The following is a 25,746-nucleotide window of genomic DNA, read 5'->3' as shown; positions in this document are numbered from 1 at the left end:
TGAATTAGAGAAAACAGATTTCACTGCTGGGTATCAGCAGCTATCTTGTGTTACAAATCTTTCTGAATTTTTTGATTGTCTAACAAAAACTAGAGATAACTGCACATGTGGCAACTCTACTTCTTAATTCTGTGCCTTTTACTCTGCCATGTCTCACACTAAACTTTCTTCTTACTTGTTCTCCAGGTTGTTGGAATCTGCACTGTGCAAAGATCATCGGCAGATTCATCTGCTGAACTGCCAATGAAGTCAAAGTTAAGGCAGTTGAGGACCAGTTTCAAGACCTGCATTACTAGATTTTGTTGACCTTGATCCTGAAGATTTAAAGGTTTGGCCAACACCTGAAAAAAGTTGAAAGTCAAGTAAAACATTAGGAAACATGTCAATAAACAAATTCTCAGTTCACTAATGTAAATAACTCTTCAATGCCAAATTAGAATTAGGAAAAAAAGTGTGCAAAGTTATGTTGTTGTATACATTAGAAAAAGTTGTAAAATCACTATCAACAAAAATCTACAATAGACTATTTTCAGGTTTTATTTTCTCAAATGAGAATAAGACTTTTTACACTTAACTGCAAACTGTAGGTCATCTTCTAAAGTTATAAAAAGTAACTCAAGGACAAATACTTTACACAGCACAAATGTATAAATCTATGGGATTTATTAGCTCAAAGGTTGCTTAGAACAGCTGAAAATATACTATTCTTCAAGTGGGGGGAACTTCACATATAAATGATCCACATTCAGCTAACAAAGGTTGTCAAGCTGTCTGAATGAAAGACACTCAACAAACTTCTGGAGAATAATCCTGACCATACCCCACTTCCTGAACCCCCAACCCCAAATATCCATTCTGACACAACCAGAATAGATATATCTACTAAAGACACACTGTGAAATATTTGTGGAGGAAATGATATGAAGGTTAGGATTCTGCTTAAAGAATAACACACAAAAAAGGAAAGTTGTTAGAAAAGTACAGAGATGAAACAAGACTAGTCATGAGTTGTTACTGCTTAATTGGTTCATTGGTCCAAGGGAGTTCATAATACTCTTCCACTTTCTTTTGTATATGTTAAAATTTTCCATACAAAAAGAAAAATTTTAAAATAATAGAAGGTCGGGGAGCCTGGATGGCTCAGTGGGTTGAGACTTCAGCTCAGGTCATGATCTCATGGTTTGTGAGTTCGAGCCCCACATTAGCTTGAGCTGTCAGTACACAGTCCCTTCAGCTCCTCTGTCCCCCTTGTTCTCTGCCCCTCCCCCACTCATGCTTTCTCTCTCAAAAATAAATAAACATTTTTAAAAATTTAATTGAAAAAATAATAAAGGGTCTTTCCGTCCGGCTAACTCTAGAAGTTATCATGTTACTATACCACAGAACTGAAATAATTAGCAACTCCTGCTAACTGGAACATACTTTGGGAAATGCTATACAACACCAATTAAAAAGCTTGAATAGCATGGTGGAATCCCTATATTATAAGCAAACACAATGTAATTATGAATTGTACTATCCCTAATGCTCGAACAGGGCACCAAGTAGCAAATGGGAAAAGTATTATTTCCCAAAGAAATTATTAAAGCTAACTGTCTTGGCTCACCTATGAATAAATATCAATAGTTGATGAATTAGGAAAACTTACTCTCATTTCATTGTTCATCTGCATCCCATTAAAATACAAGCAACTAAAATAAACTAAGTCTCAATTAGCTTCTACAATAAATACTCTATTAGTAGGAAGGCAATGAAACTACTACCTAAAGATGGGTTACTAAATTCCCTTTGGATTTTGTTTTATTATATCCCTATTAAATAAAAGTGAATTTTTTGGAAACCTCTTACAGATCTGTAGAAATCTACTGTACTGAAATTAAGATTGTTCACAGCAACTCTTCCAAAGACAGAATGGGGGTTGGGGAAGGGGGATTCATTTGAAATTCTTTTGGAACTTAAATCTCCTAAATACCCTAAGTAGGATACTGAATTACTGAATAACTTACCTCTTTTAAAAGAGAGCATGCTAGCACTAAAATGTCTTTGAGAGAAGTGTCACGAAATGAGGTAGCTATTTTTCTGTGTTTTGCTGAAGGTCTAGAATAATCAACCTAAAAAGATCAAGATGGTTTAATCAGACTTACCAAACAGCAAAGCAAAACTTTACAAGAAAAGGAATGGAAATAATGATTAAAGAAGCATACAGACTTAAAAGAGCTTTTAAGAACCTACTGAGATAAGTGCCTTGCCTAACGTTACTCAAAAAGTTCATGGCAGACCCACAGTTAGAACCCAAGTTTCTGGACTGTTTCAATTCCGTGCTCTTTCTACAAACCCTACCAATCCCCAAATTAAAAACCAGAACTGACCATACTTTCAGAGGCAATATGAACACAGATTATTAAAAAATAGGTAGTGGGGCATCTGGGTGGCTCAGTCAGTTGAACGTCCAACTTCAGCTCAGGTCATGATCTCGTAGTTCATGGGTTCGAGCCCCTTGTCTGGGTCTGTGCTGACAGCTCAGAGCTTGGAGTCTGCTTCGGATTCTGTGTCTCCCTCTCTCTCTGCCCCTTCCCCACTCACGCTTGGTCTTGTCTCTCTCTCAAAAATAAAACATAAAATTTTTTTTAAGTAACAGATACTATGACTATCAACTCCTGAACCATGTACCATTTCACAAGAGGCGAGTAACAACTTCCCTATTCCTCAGATTCCATATGTAAAATGACAAATCTCTAAAATAATCTTCAAATTCTAACTTTCTGTGATTCAGTTACCATAGAAAAATTCTTCATACAAAAATAGTATTCCTCTTATACACTAGAAATGTCATTGGTTCATATATCCTTGGTGTTTTATAAAGAAACCAAGGCAGGGGTGCCTGGGTGGCTCAGTTAAGCATCTGACTTCCACTCTGGTCATGATCTCATGGTTTGTGAGTTAGACCCCGCATCGGGCTCTGTGCTGACAACTCAGAGCCTGGAGCCTGCTTCCGATTCTGTATCTCCCTCTCTCTCTGCCCCTGCCCCACTCATACTCTGTCTCTCCTTAAAAAATAAATAAACATTTAAAAAAATGTTAATAAAAAAATAAATATATGGTCAACACTATACTATTTAATGCCATTAAATCTTCCATTTATCAAGAGCAAACAGCAAACAAAGTTGAAGTCTGATACCCACGTGATCATTAACACCATGGGCTACAGTCACTATAGCATTCCTTTTGCTATGTGATAGAAGAAAATAAACCATTTTCTTTTACTAATGCTTATAGATTTAAAAAAAAGCAGTGATCTCAAAACTGATTATCTGATACTTGCTAAGCTCCATCATACAATTTAGGCTATACTTAAATGCCACATTTACTTACAGAAACATGAAACATAACAGAAGTACAAAATGATTCCAGAAAATAGCTACTGGAATCTGTAATCAATATGCAAGATTCAAATTAGCATTTCCAGCATTATTCCCCTCTTTTCAATCAAATTTCAATCAGTTTGTCTCTCCTAAAATATTTCCCTCAATATAAAAAACCCTTTCGCTAATACAAATTAATAGTAGCATACAGTACTGTAATTTGTGAAGTCCTCTTCACATATTATTTCACTTAATTCTCAAAGTAACCTGTGAAATATGTATTATCCTCTGTTTACACATGAAAATTAAAGTTTATAGGCACATTGTCTTAGACCAACCTCTCATTACCACCGTATCTGTAACAGGAACAGAACGACCTTGGGTTTATAGAGCACTTGTATTTACCAGGCCGTAGAGCTAGAAGTTTATCTAATCTTAACAAGATCCACGGAAGGTGTCATTCTCACTTTCCAGATAGTGATATATATATGTAAGTTCAAAGATGTTCAGAAATTTGTCCAAAGTAGTAAGCAACAGAGCTAAAACACAAATCCAGTCTTATTTCAATTATCTTCAAGGCCTATCAGCTTATTTTATTTGGGTTAATCTTGTAGATATCCATTTTTTTGAGAAGAGGAATTGTACATCTATTTTCTACCATCTATGCCTCTACAATGTAGGCAAAGGATATTTTACTTCTTGTTGAATAACCTCCAGGAACAGTAGGAACAGTAGACTGGCTTCTAAAAACACAAGACAGTATATAATCCTCTTTTAGGAAACCTCAAGTTTAGATGCTTTTCTTTAAAAATTCCATCTTGTTATTAACACTATGAATTTACCTGGCTCACATTTAACAATGATAACATTGACTTAATTCATGCATTGCAGATCTCCCTGCTGCCTAATTCAGAAGTACTGTACCTACCAAATGCTCGCTGAAATGATAAATGCCATAAAATTAGGCTAAGTAAAATGTGTCCACAAAAGCCATATATTTTCCACAATACAAAGCCCAAATCACACTTCAGACCTTGAAGCTTTTTTCAAAAGGCACTTGGTTCTATACAAGATAAGCTTGGAACATCTTGTGCCAGAAAGTAAGAAAATATTCAAAAATGGTGAGTAAATGTCATTAGACATAGAAGCTAGCTTGAAAGGGTTCCTCCTGGCCAAATCTGGCAAAATTTGAGCATCAAACCATAATGTTAGTAACAAGTTATAACCCATTACATAAAATAGGAAACCAAGAATCCATACTGATATAAATAAGTGAATAAATTAAAAGTCTGGTGAGGAATGGGTATTTTCAGAGTCTTAAAATACTTATTATTTACAAAGAACAAAAATAAACCTACAATTGGAAAAGCCTAGTAGAAACCATCTTAATCAAGTAACCAAAGTAAACATCATTAGTAATGTAACAAATCAAATCATGTACTTCCTGACTGGAGGCAATGAGAAGATCACACACTATCATTTCTGTGATATTCCTGACCAATGTGCATAATCTGAATCTAATAATAAAGAAACATCAGGCAATCCCAAACTGAGGGACATTTCACAAAACAACAGGTCTGTAATTTTCACAAGTGTCAAGGTCATGAAAGTGAGGGAAAAAGTGAGGAATTTTTCCAGACTGATGAGGAACATGTCAAACAAGGCGCACGATCCCAAACTGGTTCCTTTCTTGGACAAATGGTGAAACTCAAATAGAATACGAGGATGATAGTAATATGCCAGTGTTAGCTTTCTGATTTTCATGGTCTTATTATAATTACATAGGAGAATGTCCTTGTATTTAGGAAATACACTCAAGTATTCAGGGATCACGTTGGAAACTTAGTATCAAATGGCTGAGAAAAAATTTCTATGTATTATACTCACAATTCTTCCGTAAGTTTGAGATAATTAAAAAAAAAAAAAAACTTGGTTGCTCTTTGAATCACACTTTTATTAGAATTCTTTATCACCCAGACTTGTCTCAGTAATCATCTAAACACCCGTAAACCCTTACTACGAGAGCAGTCTGTAGCCCTATCATGCTATGAAGTAGGAAATGAAAAAAAAAATTCTGGTTTTAAGATTAGCAAAAAGCTGATGGTTGTGTAAGCTACATGATGCATACATGGGGTTGTTGTACTATTCTCTACATTCTTCTGAGATAAAATATTCATACTAAAATTATTTTTAAATGTATTTTTAAAAAAGAAAGCTCCAGTTCTTTAGACATATTTATAGAGCCTAATAGGATTAGCCAAAGTCCTTGTCATAACATCCCTGTTAACACAATAACTCGTTCCAGGTACTATTGTTATCTGCCCTGGAGATACATACATAGCTACTGGCATACATCCGTTAAGGCCAGAAATCTTTACATACATACACTAGGGCAGAGGAGTCAAGGAGTAAGTTCTGTGATAAACAAAGAGAGCACTTTAAATTTAAGATATCCATCCAGTAAAACTAGAAACACTTTCTAATTCTGGACTGAAGTTGAAAATAGTTATTTTGGGTGATCTTTTTTTTTATGCACAGGAACTATATGAACACTCCAAAGAGAGTTGGCAAGTGGTCCTGGATATGTAAGCTTTTCCTATTTATACACATACACACACTCACACACACATGCATATACACAAACACAGACTGTTCAACATGACAACAGTTTTAAAATATAAATACTACCTTCATTCCCCCTTATTTTGACATTACCCCACAAAGAACCCAACTTGTGCTTTTGTTCTGTTTAGAACTAAGTACAAAAGTGAACAGAAACAGGTGACGATGTACTCAGCTGCTGAGCTCATAAAGGCACTGTTGGGGGGAGGCATAGCTTCTGCAAACTCTCCTTGGTACAGGGTGAAAATCCATGCTAGCAAGTGGCAAAGTGCCAAGAGGCCTATTCTTTGAGGAGTCCTGCTGTGTACTCATTGTCAAGAATCAATTCACCAAACTATCTTCTATTTGTAAGCAAATAAGGGCCTGTTTCTCTTTATACAATTTATTTCTTATGGTTAGTATATTATTATATACAGAGGCTACAAGGACAATTCACCAACTGCCATGGAGCAAGGACCGTGTCTAATTCCCTTTTCTTTGCAGTATTTTACACTATGGCTGTTACTTTCAATAACAATAAAAATGTTCCAATACCCAATTATCCCACCAATAAAATAAATGAAAGAAAGACCATTATTCAGAGTTTTATGCCACACAAACATTTTATATGAAAGCACCAGCATTACTTAGCAAATTTCATGTCACTATTAGATGGAAGGCTTACCAGGTTCATTTCCTGAGTCAGCTCTGAAAGGATAATTACTCCTATTATGCAGTGCTCCACAGTACCCTATGGAGAAAAATAACCAAGTGTACCCTGAGTAACTGTAAACAAATAATTAAACACTGAAATATCCCATTTTCTTAATAATATACCTATTAAAATATGTAGAAAAATTGCTATGAGGTTCACAAAAATAATTTCAGGTTCATTTTTTCAAGGATAAATTTAGGTATACAGAGTTGATTAAGGAAGAATGTTCACCCACCTTAGAACTGTACAATACTCTACAAAATGTTTTCAGCACCTAGGACTTATATTAAACTAAACCTTAAAATACAAGACTTTAGCTTAATACTTTCCATAAGACTGTGAATGAGCATGAACCAAAAATGTTTTTTAGTTCTATAAATTTGCTTAAAGGCTACTGAGATAGCTGCACTCAATATATAATTAATAAATAGCTTAGGAATTAATTTAAATCCCTCAATCTAATATCAGATAAGATCACTTAGGCCCTTTTCATATTATTTAACAGTGCATGTGTATGCATTTATTATGATATCTATAATGAAGGCATCTAAAGTGTCCAATGCACTGGGGTAAATACATGACTATCAATATGGAATACAGTTTCATAGCCTCTATAAAGGTTTTAATTTAATCAGCTTCCGTTTTAAGCTCAAAAACTTCCTTCAAATCAAAATTCAGATTCTACATGCACCATTACAAACAAATCACCTTATTGTAAAATCACACGAGAAGCATAAACGTAAAAAATGTAACATCTAATTATGGGGTAATCATAAAAAAGCACTACCACAGATGACAAATTTTTCAAGTCTTAGTTTTATAGTTGGCCATTCCTTCTATTTATTATCTCAGGATAAAAAAACAAAAGAAACATCCCATAATTGTTGCATTTTAATTCTTTACGGTCCTTCACAACAATCTGCACCGTTTGAACTGAATCACAGATTTCCTGTTAGCGAATCGTCCATCTTCTGTGTACACCAGGTCAACGCTCCTCAAAGTGTTGTTCCCTGACCACCAGCTGGTCGTCGGCAAATTTCATTCTAATCCGAGAATGGCTAGGTACTGGTTCATGACCAGATAAAAGAGTTTGCACAAGAATATAAAACAGCTAAGTACCTAATAAGTACACTGCTTAATTTAGTTGGCATATTTTTCATAGCAAGTCTTTCTCAGTGAAGGAGGTATCATGTTGATTTACATTCTGCTCCGTATCTTGTGAATCAGCAGTGTGAACAGACTGCCACAGAGGACAGTAGGCTCTCCTGGGTATGTATATAGAAAGGAAGGCCATAAATGTTTGCAATGTGGCAGCAATAAGGCTGCAATAACAGAAAGAAGATGTACAAAACTTGAGGCCATTAAAGATTTAGCAAATTTAAAATAATTTTTAGTACAAAATTCACAGAAGCTGTTAATACCCAAAGGAACCATGTGGTACTATATTTGAGTACTTAAACATTGAAGTCAATTGCCTTTCTCATGACTCAAGGTTAGGTTAAGTCCTACCCAGAAATCAAGTGCTTTTTTTTTTTTGTGATACTTTAATAAACTTGGAAGACAAAACATTTTGCTTCTTCTGGTTTTCCAAAATTGACAAAAGCACACTAAAGCTCAACTTAAGTTCAAGTTACCAGCCACTGGAAAGAGGGTTCGAGAAATGTTAGCCAACAAGAATGACTTCATTCTATTCTATTCTATTCTATTTATATTAATTTTTATACATATAAAAAAAAACAATAACTCAGAAGTCTTTTCTTCTCTATGTCAATGATTCTTGATAGCTGTGTGTGATCTTAGTAAATGACAAGAGAGAGCTGTATTTTGTTAGCCAAAATTACGAGCACAACTCAACACTGAGAAACTCATTTGTCCCTGAATAAACTATCTCTCTTCCCCAGGGCTGCTCTCCGCAGGGCTAAAAGTACATTTATTTCTCTGAAGGTTTAGATGATCAAATATTTGCTAACCAGGGTTTTTAAACAATACGAATAAAAGAGAAGCAGCAGAGTCTAGTGTTTCATATTCTGAGGTTTCTAGAATTGCACTATATGGTAGAGTTACAGCTTATGCAGGGATATACTGCGTAAGAAGTAAAATCTCAGAAAGCCCAAATTGCCCCTAATTGCCAATAAACCAATACTGAACCATCTCTCAATCCAAACCGCCAGTTTTTCCTCAAGAACTGTAACAGATCACTGCTTCTGCAGCAGAGCAGCAGCTAAAGTACATTTCTCGCAATTAGGGATACCGTTTGGATGAAAAAATACGTATCTTTAAATATCTGAATCATCCTGAGCAAGGCAGGACGGTCATCCTAAGAGGTATGCGGAGACTGGAAAGAGCAGATTTATATTTCCCCTATCACACCTCAGGACATGTGATACTCTGTGGAAAGGCAAGTGGAATCACCAGCACAATTTAGATTAGTGTCCTCTGGCTTATTTTTATTTTTATTTTTTGCAGTCCAAGTATCTGAATTCGCGTAAGTTAAATGTGCCTATAACTTGAATCATTTAAGCTAAAAATATTCTTGAGAAACTAATATAGCCAATGTGGTATGATGTAAACGTTAAATATATCTCTTAAGTCAGAAAACTTGTTAAAGCGCTAGTTCTATGCTTTACTAGGTCACTGTGCAACCGTATGCAATTTACTTAACTTTCCTAAGCTTCAGTTTTCTCACTGCAAATGAAACCCACTTCACAGAGATGTAATGAGCATTACATCATGTAATACATAAAAAAGATTGTTTCATGTATATGTAGCACACAGACTAGCATGTTAGAAATGACAGAACATGTCTTTTTGAAATTTTCTAACTTTTGTGTATTTTCTAATTTTCTGATGGTTTCTAATATAATTTGCATTCTTCTGGTTTGGAAATTTTATAATGGCATGATCCTCATTTACTGCCAATAAAAAAATAAAGGGCCCAGAGGATAAGCAATAAATCATAATTAATATGGTACTGGTAGCCACAGAACAAACCATACAGCTTTAAGAAAAGAAGTTTTCTAAACCAAAAAAGCAACTTGCAATGTTCTAATAATATAATTAGGCCTTCTTACCTGAAGGAACTTCTTCACATCAGCAATAATTTCTCTGAAGACAAACTGGTCTTTCTGAACCTCAAACCATCCCAATTTGGTGATTTTAGCAATGACTTGAATTAGAGCTTGGATAACAAAGGGCACCAGCTTGGGTTGTGATGCCACATAATTAAGAATGTAGTTTCCTGTAAGAAAATATTCTGTGATCATTTGGACTTCTCAGTAACATAATATGAATCATGTGAAGAAAAACAGCTAGTTTTTGACAAAAAGCCAATCCCTTTCTCCAAGATACATTCTTATTTATACACTTATTTCTGCTATAATGCTGACAGTGAAAAAAGGATATTTGCTCCAATTCGGTTTATGTATTAGGGGATAATTTGAGTATAATGAGAATGTCACTTTTGTTTTTACATGCTTTCAGGTAGAAAAAACTGCCAGGTGAATATGAAAACGGCAACCAGGCCTAATGAAGCAAACCACACGAACTGCACTCTTCAAACATCTAGTAGCTAGGTCAGCTCACCTCATGTGTTATCAGCCTCATGCATCCTTCTCTGCTTTGATACTTTTCCATCTTATTTCAGATCACCTTCCTTCCCTACTTCATTATTGCTCACAACCCTTCTGAAGTCCATATCCACAAACAAGATTCAGGTCTTCAAGATAAAATGCTTGTTTATTAAACTATTTAAGTATTTCTCAACCATTTAACATGTGTAAAACTCTACTACCCTTTTATTAGATTTCTTTTCTTTTAACGTGTCACTGACAAAGTGCTTGAGTTTTATTTCCATATCCCACTTCTCTCATGAGCTCTGTGGCTTTATTGCATGATGATGGCATAGAATGCATGGCTAAGATGATGGCTAAGAATGGATATGTCTTGCTATAGAAAAACTGTATGCTATCCTGTTTATGTGGCATAAAAAAATACGAATAGTATGGTATGATAAAATAAGTATGTAAGTTAAGGGAAGTATGAATAGACTAGTGAATTAATTCTTGGAACAAAGTTAATATATCAAAATCACTAGAAGTGGGTAGCAAAGTCAGCTCTGAGCTTCTTAGTGGATTGAGCAGTTGGGTTTAGGTAACAAATATACTAAAAGTCTAACAGAAAAACACAAGAAAAAAATTTTTTAAAAACAAAAGATTCCATTTCTACTTTGGCCTCAAAGGCCAGCAGGCCACTGGAGAAAAGAGTGATGAAAAGGTAAATACCCCAATATTTAACTAAAAATAGCTTTAATGGAAACAACCTCAAAATCTAAGAACACTTTCAATAGTTATTCTTGACAGCTGTAGTGAGATTCTTGACGCTAAAAAAAAAAATTCTCATGACTACCATATTTCAACCTTAATTGTTATTAACATCAAGATTATATAATTATACAAATAAAAAAATTAGACATTATTTTTTTAAAAGCACAGATTTTCCTAGAATTTTCAGATGTTTTTCTTTGTTTTTTGCTTTGTTATGTTTTGTTTTGTTTTTTTGGAGAGGGCATATGTGTGTGTGAGCTAGGGAGGGACAGAGGGGAAGAGAGAATCATTTTTTTTTTTTTAGTGCTTATTTATTAAGAGAGGGAAAGAGAGAGAGAGAGAGAGAGTGTGTGTGTGTAAGCAGGAGAGGGGCAGAGAGAGAGGGAGACACAGAATCCGAAGCAGGCTCCAAGCTGTCAGCACAGAGCCTGACGCGAGGCTCAAACTCATGACCCACGAGATCATGACCTGAGCCGAAGACAGACACTTAACTGAGCCACCTGAGTGCCTCCAGATTTTCCCAGAATTAAGATAAATTGGGAAAAGGTTTTTCCTACGGATTCAAGTAATATAGATATCCTAAGCTTCATTACTTGAAATATTTATTTCAATAATGAAGCTTAAGAAGATGATGCTGCTTCCAGAATATTAAAAACTAATCTGGTTTATTCAGTTCCAATTATTTTTATTATCTTGAAAATGTTTAACCTGGAGGGGATGTAAGGAATCCATATGTGGCTAATGGCAACCACTAGAAACATAATCTCAAAATAATAGAACAACCAAATAGGAGACAAACCACCTTCCACATTTTAGCTATGCACCAATAAACACACCCTCCCAGAACTCCCAAGTAAAGGCACTGGCTAACGTGTTTATTATCTAAGACAGAAAAAAATGTAATAGACCACATTTTTGTTATTTTAGCTGAATGCTTTACAAATATCCGCATGTTATGCTTTTTACATAACCTTTAACAGTGCTCCAGTTTCGTGTCGACGGTAACGACCAAGTAAAACAACACCAATCTCATCATCACCAGCCCCAGATTAACAGGGAAAAGCCATACCAAGAAGAACATGAAATCTTCAAGAAGATACCCAGGAGAATGAAATAAAACAGCTAAAAAAACCTACCAGACAAAAGTTAATAGAGAGTTGGAAAGCTATCTACTAGAGGCTCTCTGAGTGTCGAATACTGTGTAACAGCACCATTTAGCAATTTTGATGCATGTCAGAAGGGCTTCCCGGCAAACTCCTTATGTGGCTCTCATAGCAATGTGAAGATACTGCTATTATGCTATTATTACTATTATCTTGTTTCTTAGGTAAAAGATATGAAGGTCAGAGAGGTGAAATAACTTGTCACAGTGGCCAAACTGGGACTAAGTCAGGCTGTTTGGGTTTAAGTTTTTGTGTGTTTATTGCTTCCAAATACTGACCAAACCATATATATTACTAGTAATGAGTAACTCAAAACTGTAAGTCCAAACTTGAAAACAGTCTTTGGAGTTTACTATCATTAGACTGATGTTTTTGGTATTACACATTATTGGAATTTAATATGAAATACTACTTTTTGACTGCCTAACTGAACTCGAGTAAAAAAGAAAATGCCACAAAGTCTATCAAAAAGCATATAAAAAGAATCTAAAGGAAAAGGGGAAAGATTTGATCTCTCCTTTGGTCCCTAAGGCTAGCATCATATTTTAGAAAAAAGTAAAAAGAGAGGGTGAATACCTCAATATTTAACCAAAAAATTCTTGATGAAAATAACTCCAAATTCTAAGAACACAAAAATCTATAAGCTGTGCCTAGAGAGTCAGCTAAGGAAATATTTGGAGAGAGAGACTGCATGACACAAAAAGCAACTACCATAAGAAGATCAAGATAAAACTTATGAGGTGAAGATGTGGAAAAACTGGAGCCTTCACACACTGCTGGTGAGAATGCAAAATGGTACGGGCACTTTGGAACACAGTTTAACAATTTCTTTAAAAGTTAAGCATGGGGCGCCTCGGTGGCTCAGTTGGTTAAGCACGTGACTCCTGACTTCGGCTCAGGTCATGATCTCAACAGTTTGTGGTTTCAAGCCCTATGTCGGGCTCTGTGCTGACAACACAGAACCTGCTTGAGATTCTCTCTCTCTCTCTCTCTCTCTCTCTCTCTCTGCCTCTCCTCCACTGGCACATGTGTACGCACCCTCCTCTCTCTAAAAATAAATAAGCTTCAAAAAAAAAGGGTAAGCATAAACTGGGGCTCATGGTTGGCTCAGTAGGTTGAGCATCCGACTTTGGCTCAGGTGATGATCTCACAGTTCGTGAGTCTGAGCCCCCATCCAGCCCACTGGTATCCATGCAGAGCCGGCTCCGGATCCTCTGTCCCCCTCTCTCTCTGCTTTTCTCCTGCTCACACTCTCTCTCTCAAAAATAAATGAACATTAAAAAAAAAAAGAAAAGAAAAGTTAAGCATAAACTATGATGCCTGGTAGCTCAGTCAGTTGAGGATCTGACTCCTGATTTCGGCTCAGGTCATGATCTCACAGTCATGGGATTGAGCCCCGCATTAGGCTCCACACTGAGCATGAAGTCTGCTTGAGATTCTCTCTCTCTCCCTCTGCCCCTCTCCCCTACTTGCATGTGTACTCTCTCTCTCTCTCCAAAAATAAAATCATTTTTTTAATTAAAAAACAAAAGTTAAGCATAAACTTACTTATGACCCAGCAATTCCATTCCTAAGTATCTACTCAAAAGAAAGGAAAACATATGTCCACACAAAGATTTGTATGTCAATGTTTACAACAGCACTATTCATTGTAGCCAAAAAGCAGGAACAACCCCAATGTCCATCAAGTAGTGAATGGACAACAAAAGTTCAAATATCCATGCAATGGAATACTACCCTACAATAAAAAGGAAAAAAAATATTGATATATGCTACAACATGGGTAAATCTCAAAAACATTTTGCTAAGTGAAAGAAGTCAGATGCATATGGTATGATTTTATTTACATGAAATGTCCACAAAAGGTGAATCTATAGAGGCAGAAATCATCTTAGTGGTTGGGGGTATAAGAGCAAGACTAAACGAGCATGAGGGATGTTTTGGGGATGACAGAAATGTTCCAATACTGAGCTGTGATGATGTTCACACAACACTATAAATTTACTAAAAATCACTCATTATACACTTAGAACAAGTGAACTTTATGATATATAAATTACAACTCAATAAAGCTGTTTGAAGGGAAGGAAGGAAGAAGAGAGGACTATTTCATATAGGTAATTAAACTTAAGCTACACTTTAATTTGAACAGAAGATGAAAAGGACCACTTCCAGACTAGAGAAACAACATAAGAAAGGCACAAAAGCAAAAATCACATGGCACAAGGTGAAGACCTTCTGGCACAACTATCAGGCTAGTACCAATGAAGACACATGGCTACGAGAATCATCCATTAATTAAAAGCTCATAAAGGGACTTCAGTACTAAGCTGTGGAAATGGTATTTAACTGATAGTTAAAAATAGTGTGATGAATACAGAGAACTGGCAACAGAGTTAATGTTGGAAAGTAATGAGATATATAGTCTGGGACCATATCATAAAAAACAGCATTTTTGAGATGATGTAAAGGCAATGTGACTGTTGAGGCAATTCTTCACATTTTCTGCTTTAACTGCACGCCAATTATCCTACTGACACATGTCAGACACGTCATGTCAAACATTCTAATCAACGTGCAGAAATAAGAGCAGTAAGTCAAACCAATGGAACTCATAAAGGGAACACATCATTTGTTGTTTGTGCTGTAAGTTACTACTTTTCTCTTTTTTCCAAATTTCTTTTAATGAGTATTCCTCTTTTTAGTTAAGTATTTATTTTAAATACTTATAAAAAATATAAGTCAAATAGACAATCTGGCAATAGGCCTGTAGCTTTTAAATAAATTGAATCAGTGAATTATTCTGCATCAGGCCCTAATGGGTTCACTGGTGGATTCTACCAAACATTTAAGAAAGAAATTGTATCAATTATCTTCAATCTCTTCCAGAAGACAGAAGCAAGAGAATTCCTCCTAACTCATTCCATGAGGCCAGCACTACCCTAATAACAAAACCAGACAAAGATGTTATAAATTAGACACCAATATCTCTCATCAACATAAAGAAAAATCCTCAACAAAATTATTAGCAAATCGAATCTAACAATGCATAAAAAGAATTATGAACCACAACCAAGTGGGATTTCTCCCAGGTTATGCAAGTCTGGTTCAACATTTGAAAAATCAATTAACATAATCAAGAGAGTAAAGAAGAAAAATCACATGATCACATTATTAGATGTACAAAAAGCATTTAACAAAACCCAATGGCCATTTATAACAAAAACTCTCAGCATACTAGGAACTGAGGGGAACTTTCTCAACTTGAAAAAGAACATACAAAAAAACCCTGAAGCTGATAGATAAATCAAAGAAGAATAAATGGAGAGAGATTCCACGTTCATGGGTAAGAAGGCTCAATATTGTCAAACTCTGAGTTCTTCCCAAACTGATGTGTAGATTGAATGCAATCCAAATCAAAATCCCAACAAATTATTTTGTGGGTATTTATAAAACTGATTTTAAAGTTGACATAGAGAGGCAAACAACCTAGAACAGCCACCACGATACTGAGGAAGAACAAAGTTGGCGGTCTGACACTACCCAACTTCAAGATTTATTATAAAACTACAGCAATCAAGACAGTGTGGTACTGGTGAAAGAAAAGCTCGATAGAACAGAATAGAGAGCCCAGAAAGAGACACACGTGAATACAGTCAGTAAATCTTTGACAAAGGAACAAAGGCAAAAAAGAATGGAGTGAAAACAGCCTTTTCAACAAATGGTGCCAAAACAACTGGACATCCACATGCAAAAACATGAATCTAGACACACACTTTACACTCTTCACAAAAATCAACTCGAATGGATCACAGCCCTAAATGTAAAGTGTAAAACTATAAAAAAAACTCTTTGAGGACAACATAGGAAAAAAACCTACATCATCTTGGGTTTGCAACGACTTTTTACACCTAACAACAAAGGCATAGTTTGTGATAAGCTGGACGCAGTTAAAATGTAAAACTTCTGCTCTGCGAGAGACAACGTGAAGAGAGTGAGAAGGCAAGCCACAGACTGGAAGAAAATCTTTGCAAGAGACTTAGCTGATAAAGGATTGCTATCTAAATTTACAGAAACTCTTAAAACTCAACAATAAGAAAACAACCTGATTTCAAAATGAGCAAAAGACTTAGACACCTCATCAAAAAAATAGACAGATGGTAAATAAACATATGAAAAGATGTTCAATCATATGTCATCAGGGGACTGCAAATTAAAACACACCTACTACAACAACCCAAATCTCAAACACTTAAAACATCAAATGTTGGCGGGAAAGTGGGGCAACAGGAACTCTCATTCACTGCAGGTGAGAATGCAAAATGGTACAGCCACTTTGGAAGACAGTATGATGATTCTTTACAAAATTAAACATACTGTTACCATACAATCTAGCGATCACTCTCCTTAGCATTTACCCAAATGAGCTGAAAACCTATGTCCACACAAAAACCTGCTTTAAGCTTTGTTCTTAATTGCCAAAACTTGGAAGCAATCAAGATGTTCATCAGCAGGTGAATGAATAAATTGTAGTACATCCAGACAATGGCATATCATTTAGCGCTAACAAGAAATGAGCTACCAAGACATGAAAAGACATGGGAGAATGTTAAGTGCATATTACTAAGTAAAAGAAGCCAATCTGAAAAGGCTACACTGTATGATTCCAACTACATGACATTCTGGAAAAGGCAAAACTATGAAAACAGTAAAAAGATCAGTGGTGATCAGGAGTTAGAGGGGGGGAGGAACACGGAGGATTTTTGGGGGGGCAGTGAAACTATTCTGTGGAATGGGGGGGTATGTCATTATACATTTATGCAAACCCACAGAATGCACAACACCAGGAGTGAATCCTAACATAAACTATGGTCTTTGGGTAATGATCATGTGTCAGTGCAGTTTCATCAATAACTAATGCACCTCTGGTGCAGGATGCTAAGACTGGAAGAGGCTATACATGTGTGCGGAACAGAGGACAGGAGAACTCTACTTTTTGCTCAGTTTTGTTGTAAACCTAAAACTGTTCTAAAAAAAATAAAATTTATTTAAAATGTGTGGGTGTGTGTATACAATAAGTCAAATAGAGGTGCCTGGGAGTCTCAGTTGGTTAAGCATCCAGCTCTTGATCTTGGCTCAGGTCATGATCTCACAGTCTGTGGGGTGGAGCCCCATGTAGGGCTCTGTACTACAGCACAGTGTGGAGCCCGCTTGGCATTCTCTCTCTCTCCCGCTCTCTCTGCCCCTCCCCCTCTCACGCACACACATGCACACACACGTGTGAAAAAATGAGGATAACCATAGTGCCCACTCCATAAGATTGGTGGATAAAATGAGATAGTACAAATCTTACCAAAGAGTACACACAATAAAACGCTTGTTATGATTTATTATTAAACTAAGCAAATGTTTTTTTGATTACACATTGTTGTATAATACATCACTGTGCACCACTAGATGGATAAAGGAGACTTGACAACTCATCTTTAAAATAACAGAATTTTAAATAACTTGCATGCCTATTAACAGTTTAACATATTGAAAAGGAAAACATTATTTTAACATGTAATTTTAAATAACGTAACATTGTGTGTCAACTATACATTAAAAGAATAAAGTACAATTTCATAAAAAGTATAATAAACCACTTACTGATATCTACCCTCTGTTCAACTGGCAAAGGACTGACTCGGCTAACAAGTTTTGAAAGACATGTTGCTGCAAGGAGCTGAGCATAGGATGTCTGTAAGGAACAATAAATTGTATTTATTATTACCACAAATGAAATCATCAAAACACTATGATAGAACTTTTCCTAAGCAATAAGGGAAATTCCTCTGGTTTTCCAAACTGGCAAGATTTACAATGAATAAAATATATATGTAAATACACATATATGTGTACAATCTCTCGTAAGAGTTCAGTAGTTGAGGAAGGTATAGCTCTCTTTTTCAAACAGCAGCAAATAATCAAGAGTAAAAAATTATTTTGATCAAGTTCAAATAAAATACTCCTACCATATCTACACAGTACTGTACGTTCTGGCCTCTGATTAGCTCTTCAAATTCACCTGGTTCCACTCTTCACCATCCTCTAACCACAAAAGCCTTTCAGATCCTTTCAGTGTCTTTCCCACCCTGACCTCCCCACCCCATCAGATCCATGTCTTACTGTATTGTACTCTTTGGCCACCAATTATCTTAACAGAGTACTCAATCCTTCAAAATTTGGTTCAGTTATTCACTATACCTCCAGCAGTTTCTTGTTTCTTTTTTTTCTCTTTACCAGAGGTCAGCAAACTAAGGCCCGTGGATCAAATTCCATCTGTTTTTGCAAGGTCTGTGGGCTATGCATGGTTTTTACTATTTTAAACAGTTGGGGAAGAAATAAAAATAATAATAATATTTTGTGACATGTGAAAAATATATGAAGCCCAAATTTCAGTGTCCATAAATAAAGTTTATTAGAACACAACCACGCTCACCCATTTGTATACTACCTATAGCTGCTTTCATGCTGTAACAGCATAGTGGGATTGCTGAGACAGACTGTATGTGGCACTCATTGCCACCTACTGCTGCTCAATGCATTATAAATTGCAATAATATAGTTATAATTCCATAGCGGCTAGAGTGTCATAGGTATCCCCATGACATGTACCTTTGATTATTACGAGTGCATAACCATCATGTCAAAACAAGAAAAGATAAAAGCAGATTTCAAATGTCTAACTTCTAAGGCACAGTAGAGTTTGGATAATTTTGTTACTGAATTAGATAGCAGAGCAATGTGCTCTTCATGGCACTATAGCTGTCCTAGAAGACTATGTATTGACAGTATCAGACTAAGTATTCATGCCAGTATTCCTAACTCACAGGAAATCAAAAGTCCAAAAAAAAAGAAAATTAAAACAGCGTATCTCCTCACGGTGGAATTTCCTCACAAAAAGAAAATGGGGCTGAGACCAAAGTTTTGAAGTGACTCATTTGTTAGCCAAGCAAGAAAAGTCATTTACCAATGGAGAATTAATTAAATCGCCATTATTTTATTGTAGCAGCTGAAGTTATATCTGCAGAGAAAACAAACCTCAGACTACTAGCCTTTCAATGAGAATAATGCTCAAGCAATCGAAGACGTAAGAGCAACATGGAAAGCCCATTTTAAAGAAAGCAAATGATTTGGAAGTTCTCTTTAGTTCCTGACGAGCTGACAGACCTTACTAATTCTGCTCATACTGCTACCAATACTATCCACTTATTCCAGAAGTCAATGCTAAGTTTGAAATGACTAAAGACCTCCATGAAGAGTCTGTGTGGAACTACAGGCCAGAAATATTTTCAAAGAAACTGAGAAAACACTAATTGTGTGCAGCCTGAAGTGGTATCTGCTAAGATGTGTCACGAGTGGTGGTAAAAATACATGGAGCAGAAAAGGGCTTAGTTGTACAAACTTAAAAAGCTTACAAAAATGTAAGAGTCTAAAACCTATGGTTCTTCATTGTATTATTCTTCAGTAGATACTTTGTAGTAAATTATTTGAGTCTATCCTGTGTTAATGAATAGGTGGTGTAAACAGTAGGCTTCAATTCACTTTGGTGAACTTACCTTCATTCAGTTCTGTGAATTTCTGTCAGAAATAGGAGCTGAAAGTCCTGACTTGCCCACCCACCCCCGACCCACCACACACACAGTAGTTGAATAGCTTAGCAGAGGTAAAGTTTTACTGCAACTTTGTTTAGCTCAGGGCTGAGACTGACATTTTCTGAAGAGAAGAACCATTTTAAACCACCACTGTTGAATGTGAAGTGGCTTTGAAAATTAGCTTTTGCAGCAAACTTGATAATGTAATTTAATGAATTCACCCTAAAGTTACAAACTTGCCTAAAAGGCAAATAGTGCTTAGTACTTATATTACAAAACTTATAATGCAGCAAAGTCATTTCATAATAACTAAACACTGTTTCAATCACAACTAGTATTAAGCTGCTTTATATACTTTCCACACCATCAAAGTTAAAAGTGGCAAGATCTCTATTCTTGGGTATGTTTTCTGAGCACCAACTATAGTTCCAGCAGTATTTTTCAGACCCTGATGCAAGAGCAAAGGAAATTTCCATATTTTAAAATCCATTTAACTGAGCAATTGAGGAGCTTCCACCTAACCTTCAATTGGAAGGGACGAATCTGCAACATAATGACATTCTGAAAGGCAAACATCAAGAGCAGTTTGAACAGAGTTCTATAAATGCCTTCTAAGTGATGAATGTGCTTAATTAAAACCATGTTTATGGACTGATATCAATACTTGGCAGTACTTATCTGTGTGAAAAGACATTTTCAAAGACAGAATATAAAAAATTTCATTACAGATCTGTAGTAACACATGAACATCAGCAATCAACTTGATGACAGAAATACTAACTTTGAACCCCAATTAGGTCAATTGTATTATCCCCAAAAGAATAATTTAATTCTTCTGAGTAGATGTGTATTACAAAAAACTGCACTCAATTATTATACTGTCAGTTTCAACAATAAAATTTTGTGGAAATCTGTTTCTCTCTTCTTATACATGTACTTACAAAATATCCTCGATTTAGCCTCTTGGCCTGCAAAACCCACAGTATTTACAATCTGGCCCTTTACAGAAAAAGTTTGCTGACCTCTGTTCTAGTTCATACAGTCTCCTACTGTAGCACTACCATATCGTTCTTTAGCTTTTTATTTACACATTTATGTCTCTCCGACTAAACTAGAAGTTACTTTGGTGCGTGTGCATAAAACAAGTAGGTAGTACTAGGCCTCGTTTTACATTTAAGTATTTGCTCCATGCCTGCCGAGTGAATGGCTAAGAATCTCTAGAAGCAGGCAAGAGTTAGCATTCCTATGAATCATTCCTTCATGTTTCACAGTTAATTACAATCTGCCTCTCTCACCTGGAATTTTTTTTTTAAAAAAGCTCCTAATCAACTTTCTAAAAATGCAACCTTTGCCCACTACTGTTATGAGACATCAAAAAGGGCCAAGAAGAATCAAGAAATTATTTCAATTCATGCCTATTTCCACCTCTTGGCCTCTTCCCTAAGTTTGCTTTCCAGGCTTTCCAATTCTTTCTATGATTAATCTCTTTGACAGTGAAATAAACTACACTAAAAGGACATGCAGCACTATCAATTATCATTGCTAAACTACACAGGCTCATTAACACTGACATATATCTCCTGGTATTTCATGGTTAATCGCTGTTATCAAATACTTACTGTTCCTTGTTCTAATAAAAGTTGACACTTGCTGAGACATTCTGGGCTGTCAATAAGTTCCAGGAGTGCTTTCTCAGCCTCTATTCTTTGCGTAAGATCAGTCCCTATGTAGAGGTGAGTACATAACACTTCCAATTCAGCCAAACTCTTGAGAAGAAAAAAGAAATTAACATTTTACTTGAGTGAAAAACAAAAATAAGTTAAATGTATTAATCACAGGACCTGAGGGATGCGAATACCATGCCTGTATTCATCAATTCGATAAATGTTTATGGGGCTACGGCTACCAACTAGGGGTCACAATGGTGAACAAAAAAATCTCCTAACTCCAAATTATTTATTTATAAATTGATAGTGCTATGGTGGAAAAGTAACAGTATAGAAAGAAAAGGACTTGCCTAATTGAAGGAGTATGAAAGTAGTAACAACTTTCAAATGTTACTGCCTAAAGTAGTAACATTTATCCGAAAAGGGTGAGCCAAACAAAAAAAGACTAGACAGCAGTCCAGGCCAAGAAATAGCCTGGACTATTTACCAGGGCTCAGAACAGAGCGTAATCATGTCAAGGCATTAAAAGGTCAATATCACTGGTAGACAGCAAGGAGGAGATGCCAAAGGAAGCTAAAGACATAGGCAGGCGGGGATTATCAGGTGCAAGTGGCAGATGCCATGCCAATTACATTATTTCTCAAACTGCAAGAACTTCAATGGATCCATCCATAAAAAAGCAAAGATAATTATAAATATACACTGATCTGGGGCTTCCGAACTAATGACTCATAGTGCTGCAGGCAAACTGTCATGATTTTCAGGAACTATGACCTAACCCCATGTTTTTTCTAGCAGTGTAATAACTAGTTATCATGTTGTAGCCTACTACTTTATAGGCGCAAAGAATAATTCATTCTGTTTAGAAATGTAATTTCATCTGAAGATATAAAACACATGGATAAAATCTAGAGGAAAATGAGATCAGCATTCCTTCCAGCTTAAAACAATTTTTGTTAAAGGCACTTGACAAAAACTACTTCACTTTTTTTTTTAAATTTTTTTAACGTTTATTTATTTTTGAGAGAGAGAGAGGGGGAGAGTGTGTGCGTGTGCGAGTGGGGGAGGGGCAGAGAGAGAGGGAGACACAGAATCTGAAATAGGCTCCAGGCTCTGAGCTGTCAGCACAGAGCCTGACACGGGGTTTGAACCTGGGAACAGCAAGATCATGACTTAGGCCGAAGTCAGACGCTTAACTGACTCAGCCACCCAGGTGCCCCAAAACTACTTCACTTTGAACTTGAAATAAAATTAATTCTTTGGAGGACAAAAAAAAAAAAAAAAAAAAAAAAAGGCACAGATTTCAGTATCAGTAGTTATATGAAGGTAATAGGATATTCCTAAAGAAATGCCACTTTCTATCCTTTCTGGCCTGAATTTTTATGTGGCGGCCTTACAGCTACACTAGTCCAAACATTCTCTCAAATACATATATCTTTGGCTAACAGGAATACAGGCAAAACACTGAAATGAGACTTCCTCTAGCCCTTTTATTCTTTTTCCTTCTCTCTCCTTCTTAGCTCATTTATGGCATTTTCCACTTCCTATCCAGGTCAGAGCCCAACATCCCAGACTTGAGAATTTTCTGCTAGATTGAAAGTAAAAAAGAAAGGTTTCAAATGAATAAATGAAGATAAAGGACCTCCAATGCGCCACATTTTCCACATTTCCCCCAACTTGGCTGGCCCAGCAAGCCCTCAAGAGTACTGCCCCATTATGCTCATAATATTAAAATGTATAGAAAATTTATGGTTCATGAATACATACAAATATCCATATTTTCTCCAAGGGTAAGAAATACAAAAACAGAAAGAGCTACCTTTTTCTCTCTCTTGGCTCATGATCAACCTTAGAAGTCTTTTCCTTCATCTAATAAATTTGAAAGGCTGAATTTTAGAGCTGGTAATAGCCAGAAAATTTAATGATAAACTGATCCTGCTGTCATGCATTCATCTAGGTCTAAGAGTCTTTGAAGAAGCAGACTTTGGATTCAAAAACAACTGGGCCAGAAATAGTGACCTAACTGTTTAAAAACAAAAGGCAGCAAAATAAGTGAGACTCAAACTGATCTTACGGATTTGTTTGGAAGATGAAATGAGTAAGGGTCACATAACTTCTGGCACATAGTAGTACTCCTTATGAAGGCTAGCTGTTTATTAATATGACTGAATAATAATATTGTACTGGCTGGAACTGTATCCTTCTAAAAGATAGGTCTAGGGGCACCTGGGTGGCTCAGTCGGTTAAGCTTCTGACTTCGGCTCAGGTCATGATCTCAAGGTTTGTGAGTTCAAGCCTCCACATCAGGCTCTGTGCTGACAGCTCAGAGCCTGGAGTCTGCTTCGGATCCTGTGTCTCCTCCTGTCTCTGCCCCTCCCATGCTCATGCTCTGTTTCTCTCTGCCTCTCAATGATAAATAAATGTTAAAAAAAAAAAAAAAAAAAAAAAAAAAAAGGTCTAATTCCTAACCCCTAGTACCTTTGAATGTACCCTTATTTGGAAATAAAGGTCACTGCAAATCATTAAAGGTCACTGCAAATCCACCATCCTGGATTTAGGGAGGGCCCTAAGTCTAATGACTCATAAAAGAAAAGAGAGGTACATGTGAGATGCAAAGACACAGAGAGACACCAGGGAGAAGGTCATGTGAAGAAGGAGGCAAAGGCTGGAATGATGAATCTACATGCCAAAGAACGCCAAGAATTGCCAGCAGCCATCACAGAGTAGGAAAAAGGCACAGGGCAGTTTCTCCCTCAAGGCCTCCAGAAGGACCCAATACTACTGGCACATTAGTTTCAGACTTCTGACCTTCATAAGTTTAAGACAATAAATTTCTGTTGTTTTAACCCGCCCAGTTTGCGGTCATTTGTCACCACAGTACTAGGAAACTAATACAAATACAATATTGATCAAATCAATGGGACCTAAGTAAATATATCTGGAAAGATTCCAGAAAGTTCTGGAAATTATTTTGTCTGTTTTGCTATACTGATTTAGAGAACTTCAACACAAAGTAAGTCTGGAGCATATTTAAATAGTATTCATTTAAATCAACAATACTACGAATTACCCCTTTCTTTCCAAAGGTATTTCAGAGTATTAACTGAAAGGCTGTGCAAGATAAAATGGGAGAGGCTTGAACTTTCTCTTACAAAAGGCTAAAACAAAGGGGCAAAAAAATCCAGTCATTCTTTCACTGTAATGATAATAATGAAACACATGGCAGGCATATCAAATCTTTTTAGAGAAAAGGATACATACCTAAAGATCCTTACCCTGGTGGAAAGGCATTATCTAAACATTTAAAACACTCACAATGTGGTGAATGCTGACTGACCAAATAATCTTCTGATTAGCATTTGACTTTCCAGAGAATCTATAAAGAGAGACTTTTCCACAATGAATTAATAAATTTGCATCTTAGTTTTAAACACTGGGGCGCCTGAGTGGCTCAGTCAGTTAAGTATCCAACTCTTGGTTTCAGCTCAGGTCATGATCTCACGGTTTCGTGGGTCCAAGCCCTACATTGGGCTCTGTGCTGACGGCACAGAGCCTGCTTGGGATTCTCTCTCTCCCTCTCTCTCTGTCCCTCCCCTGCTCATGCTATCTCTCTCTCTCTCTCTCTCTCAAAAATAAGTAAGCTTAAAAAAATTTTTTAAAACAGTGATGTCTACACATACAGTTAACATTAGAATGCCTCAGATAAATGGATCCTTTCTTGATTTGCTGACAAATCAGGTTTGAGTTATCAAAGCTCCTACAAGGCTTAATAGCAATATTAGAAGCCCATAAAAATAACTAATAGGCAGAACAAGTAGAATTGGACATCACTTAACTCCCAAACAATAACTATCAAATACAAACAGACAGCATCCAACTTCCATAGCCTAAGAAACAATAACATAATTCTGCCTATAATCTAAATAAGAATCTTCTACATTATTATGACCTCATTCCTGGCCTTTGTGCTTGACATATAATTAACCCTTAAATGATGTGACTTCTTCTATTCCCGCACATGTATCTATCAATGGGTAGATAGTGAGAAAAACAAAAACAAAACCAGACAAAAAGAGTATATACTGGAAGGCATTATAGGAACAAAAAGCAGATGACAGGTTTCTGGCCAGGGAGGGAGGGAGAGCATAACAGGATGGGGGAACAGTAAGAGGGATTACAAAGGAATAAAAAGAAACTTTTGGGGGTGATTGACATGTTCATTATCTTGATTTCAGTGATGATTTCACAAGTGTATACAGAAGTCAAAACTCCTGCA

General features: G+C 36.2%; 1 protein-coding gene across 3 annotated transcripts in view; it reads right to left on the bottom strand.

Moving 5' to 3' along the window:
• Positions 1-25,746, bottom strand: part of RANBP17 (RAN binding protein 17) — a 332,283-nt gene that overhangs the window by 301,104 nt on the left and 5,433 nt on the right. For all 3 annotated transcript variants that reach the window (XM_053907091.1, XM_019450292.2, XM_053907092.1), the window contains exons 2-7: positions 21,423-21,569; positions 17,816-17,906; positions 9,750-9,916; positions 6,649-6,714; positions 2,007-2,111; positions 176-341 (exon numbers count right to left, since the gene is read on the bottom strand). In XM_053907091.1, the coding sequence (XP_053763066.1) occupies positions 176-341; positions 2,007-2,111; positions 6,649-6,714; positions 9,750-9,916; positions 17,816-17,906; positions 21,423-21,569 (742 nt within the window). The remainder of the gene's footprint in view (positions 1-175; positions 342-2,006; positions 2,112-6,648; positions 6,715-9,749; positions 9,917-17,815; positions 17,907-21,422; positions 21,570-25,746) is intronic.

The sequence above is a fragment of the Panthera pardus genome, unplaced genomic scaffold (assembly GCF_024362965.1).
Source record: "Panthera pardus isolate Hobbes unplaced genomic scaffold, ASM2436296v1 HiC_scaffold_2, whole genome shotgun sequence".
Lineage (NCBI taxonomy): Eukaryota > Metazoa > Chordata > Mammalia > Carnivora > Felidae > Panthera > Panthera pardus.
This window is presented reverse-complemented; position numbering and strand designations above follow the sequence as displayed.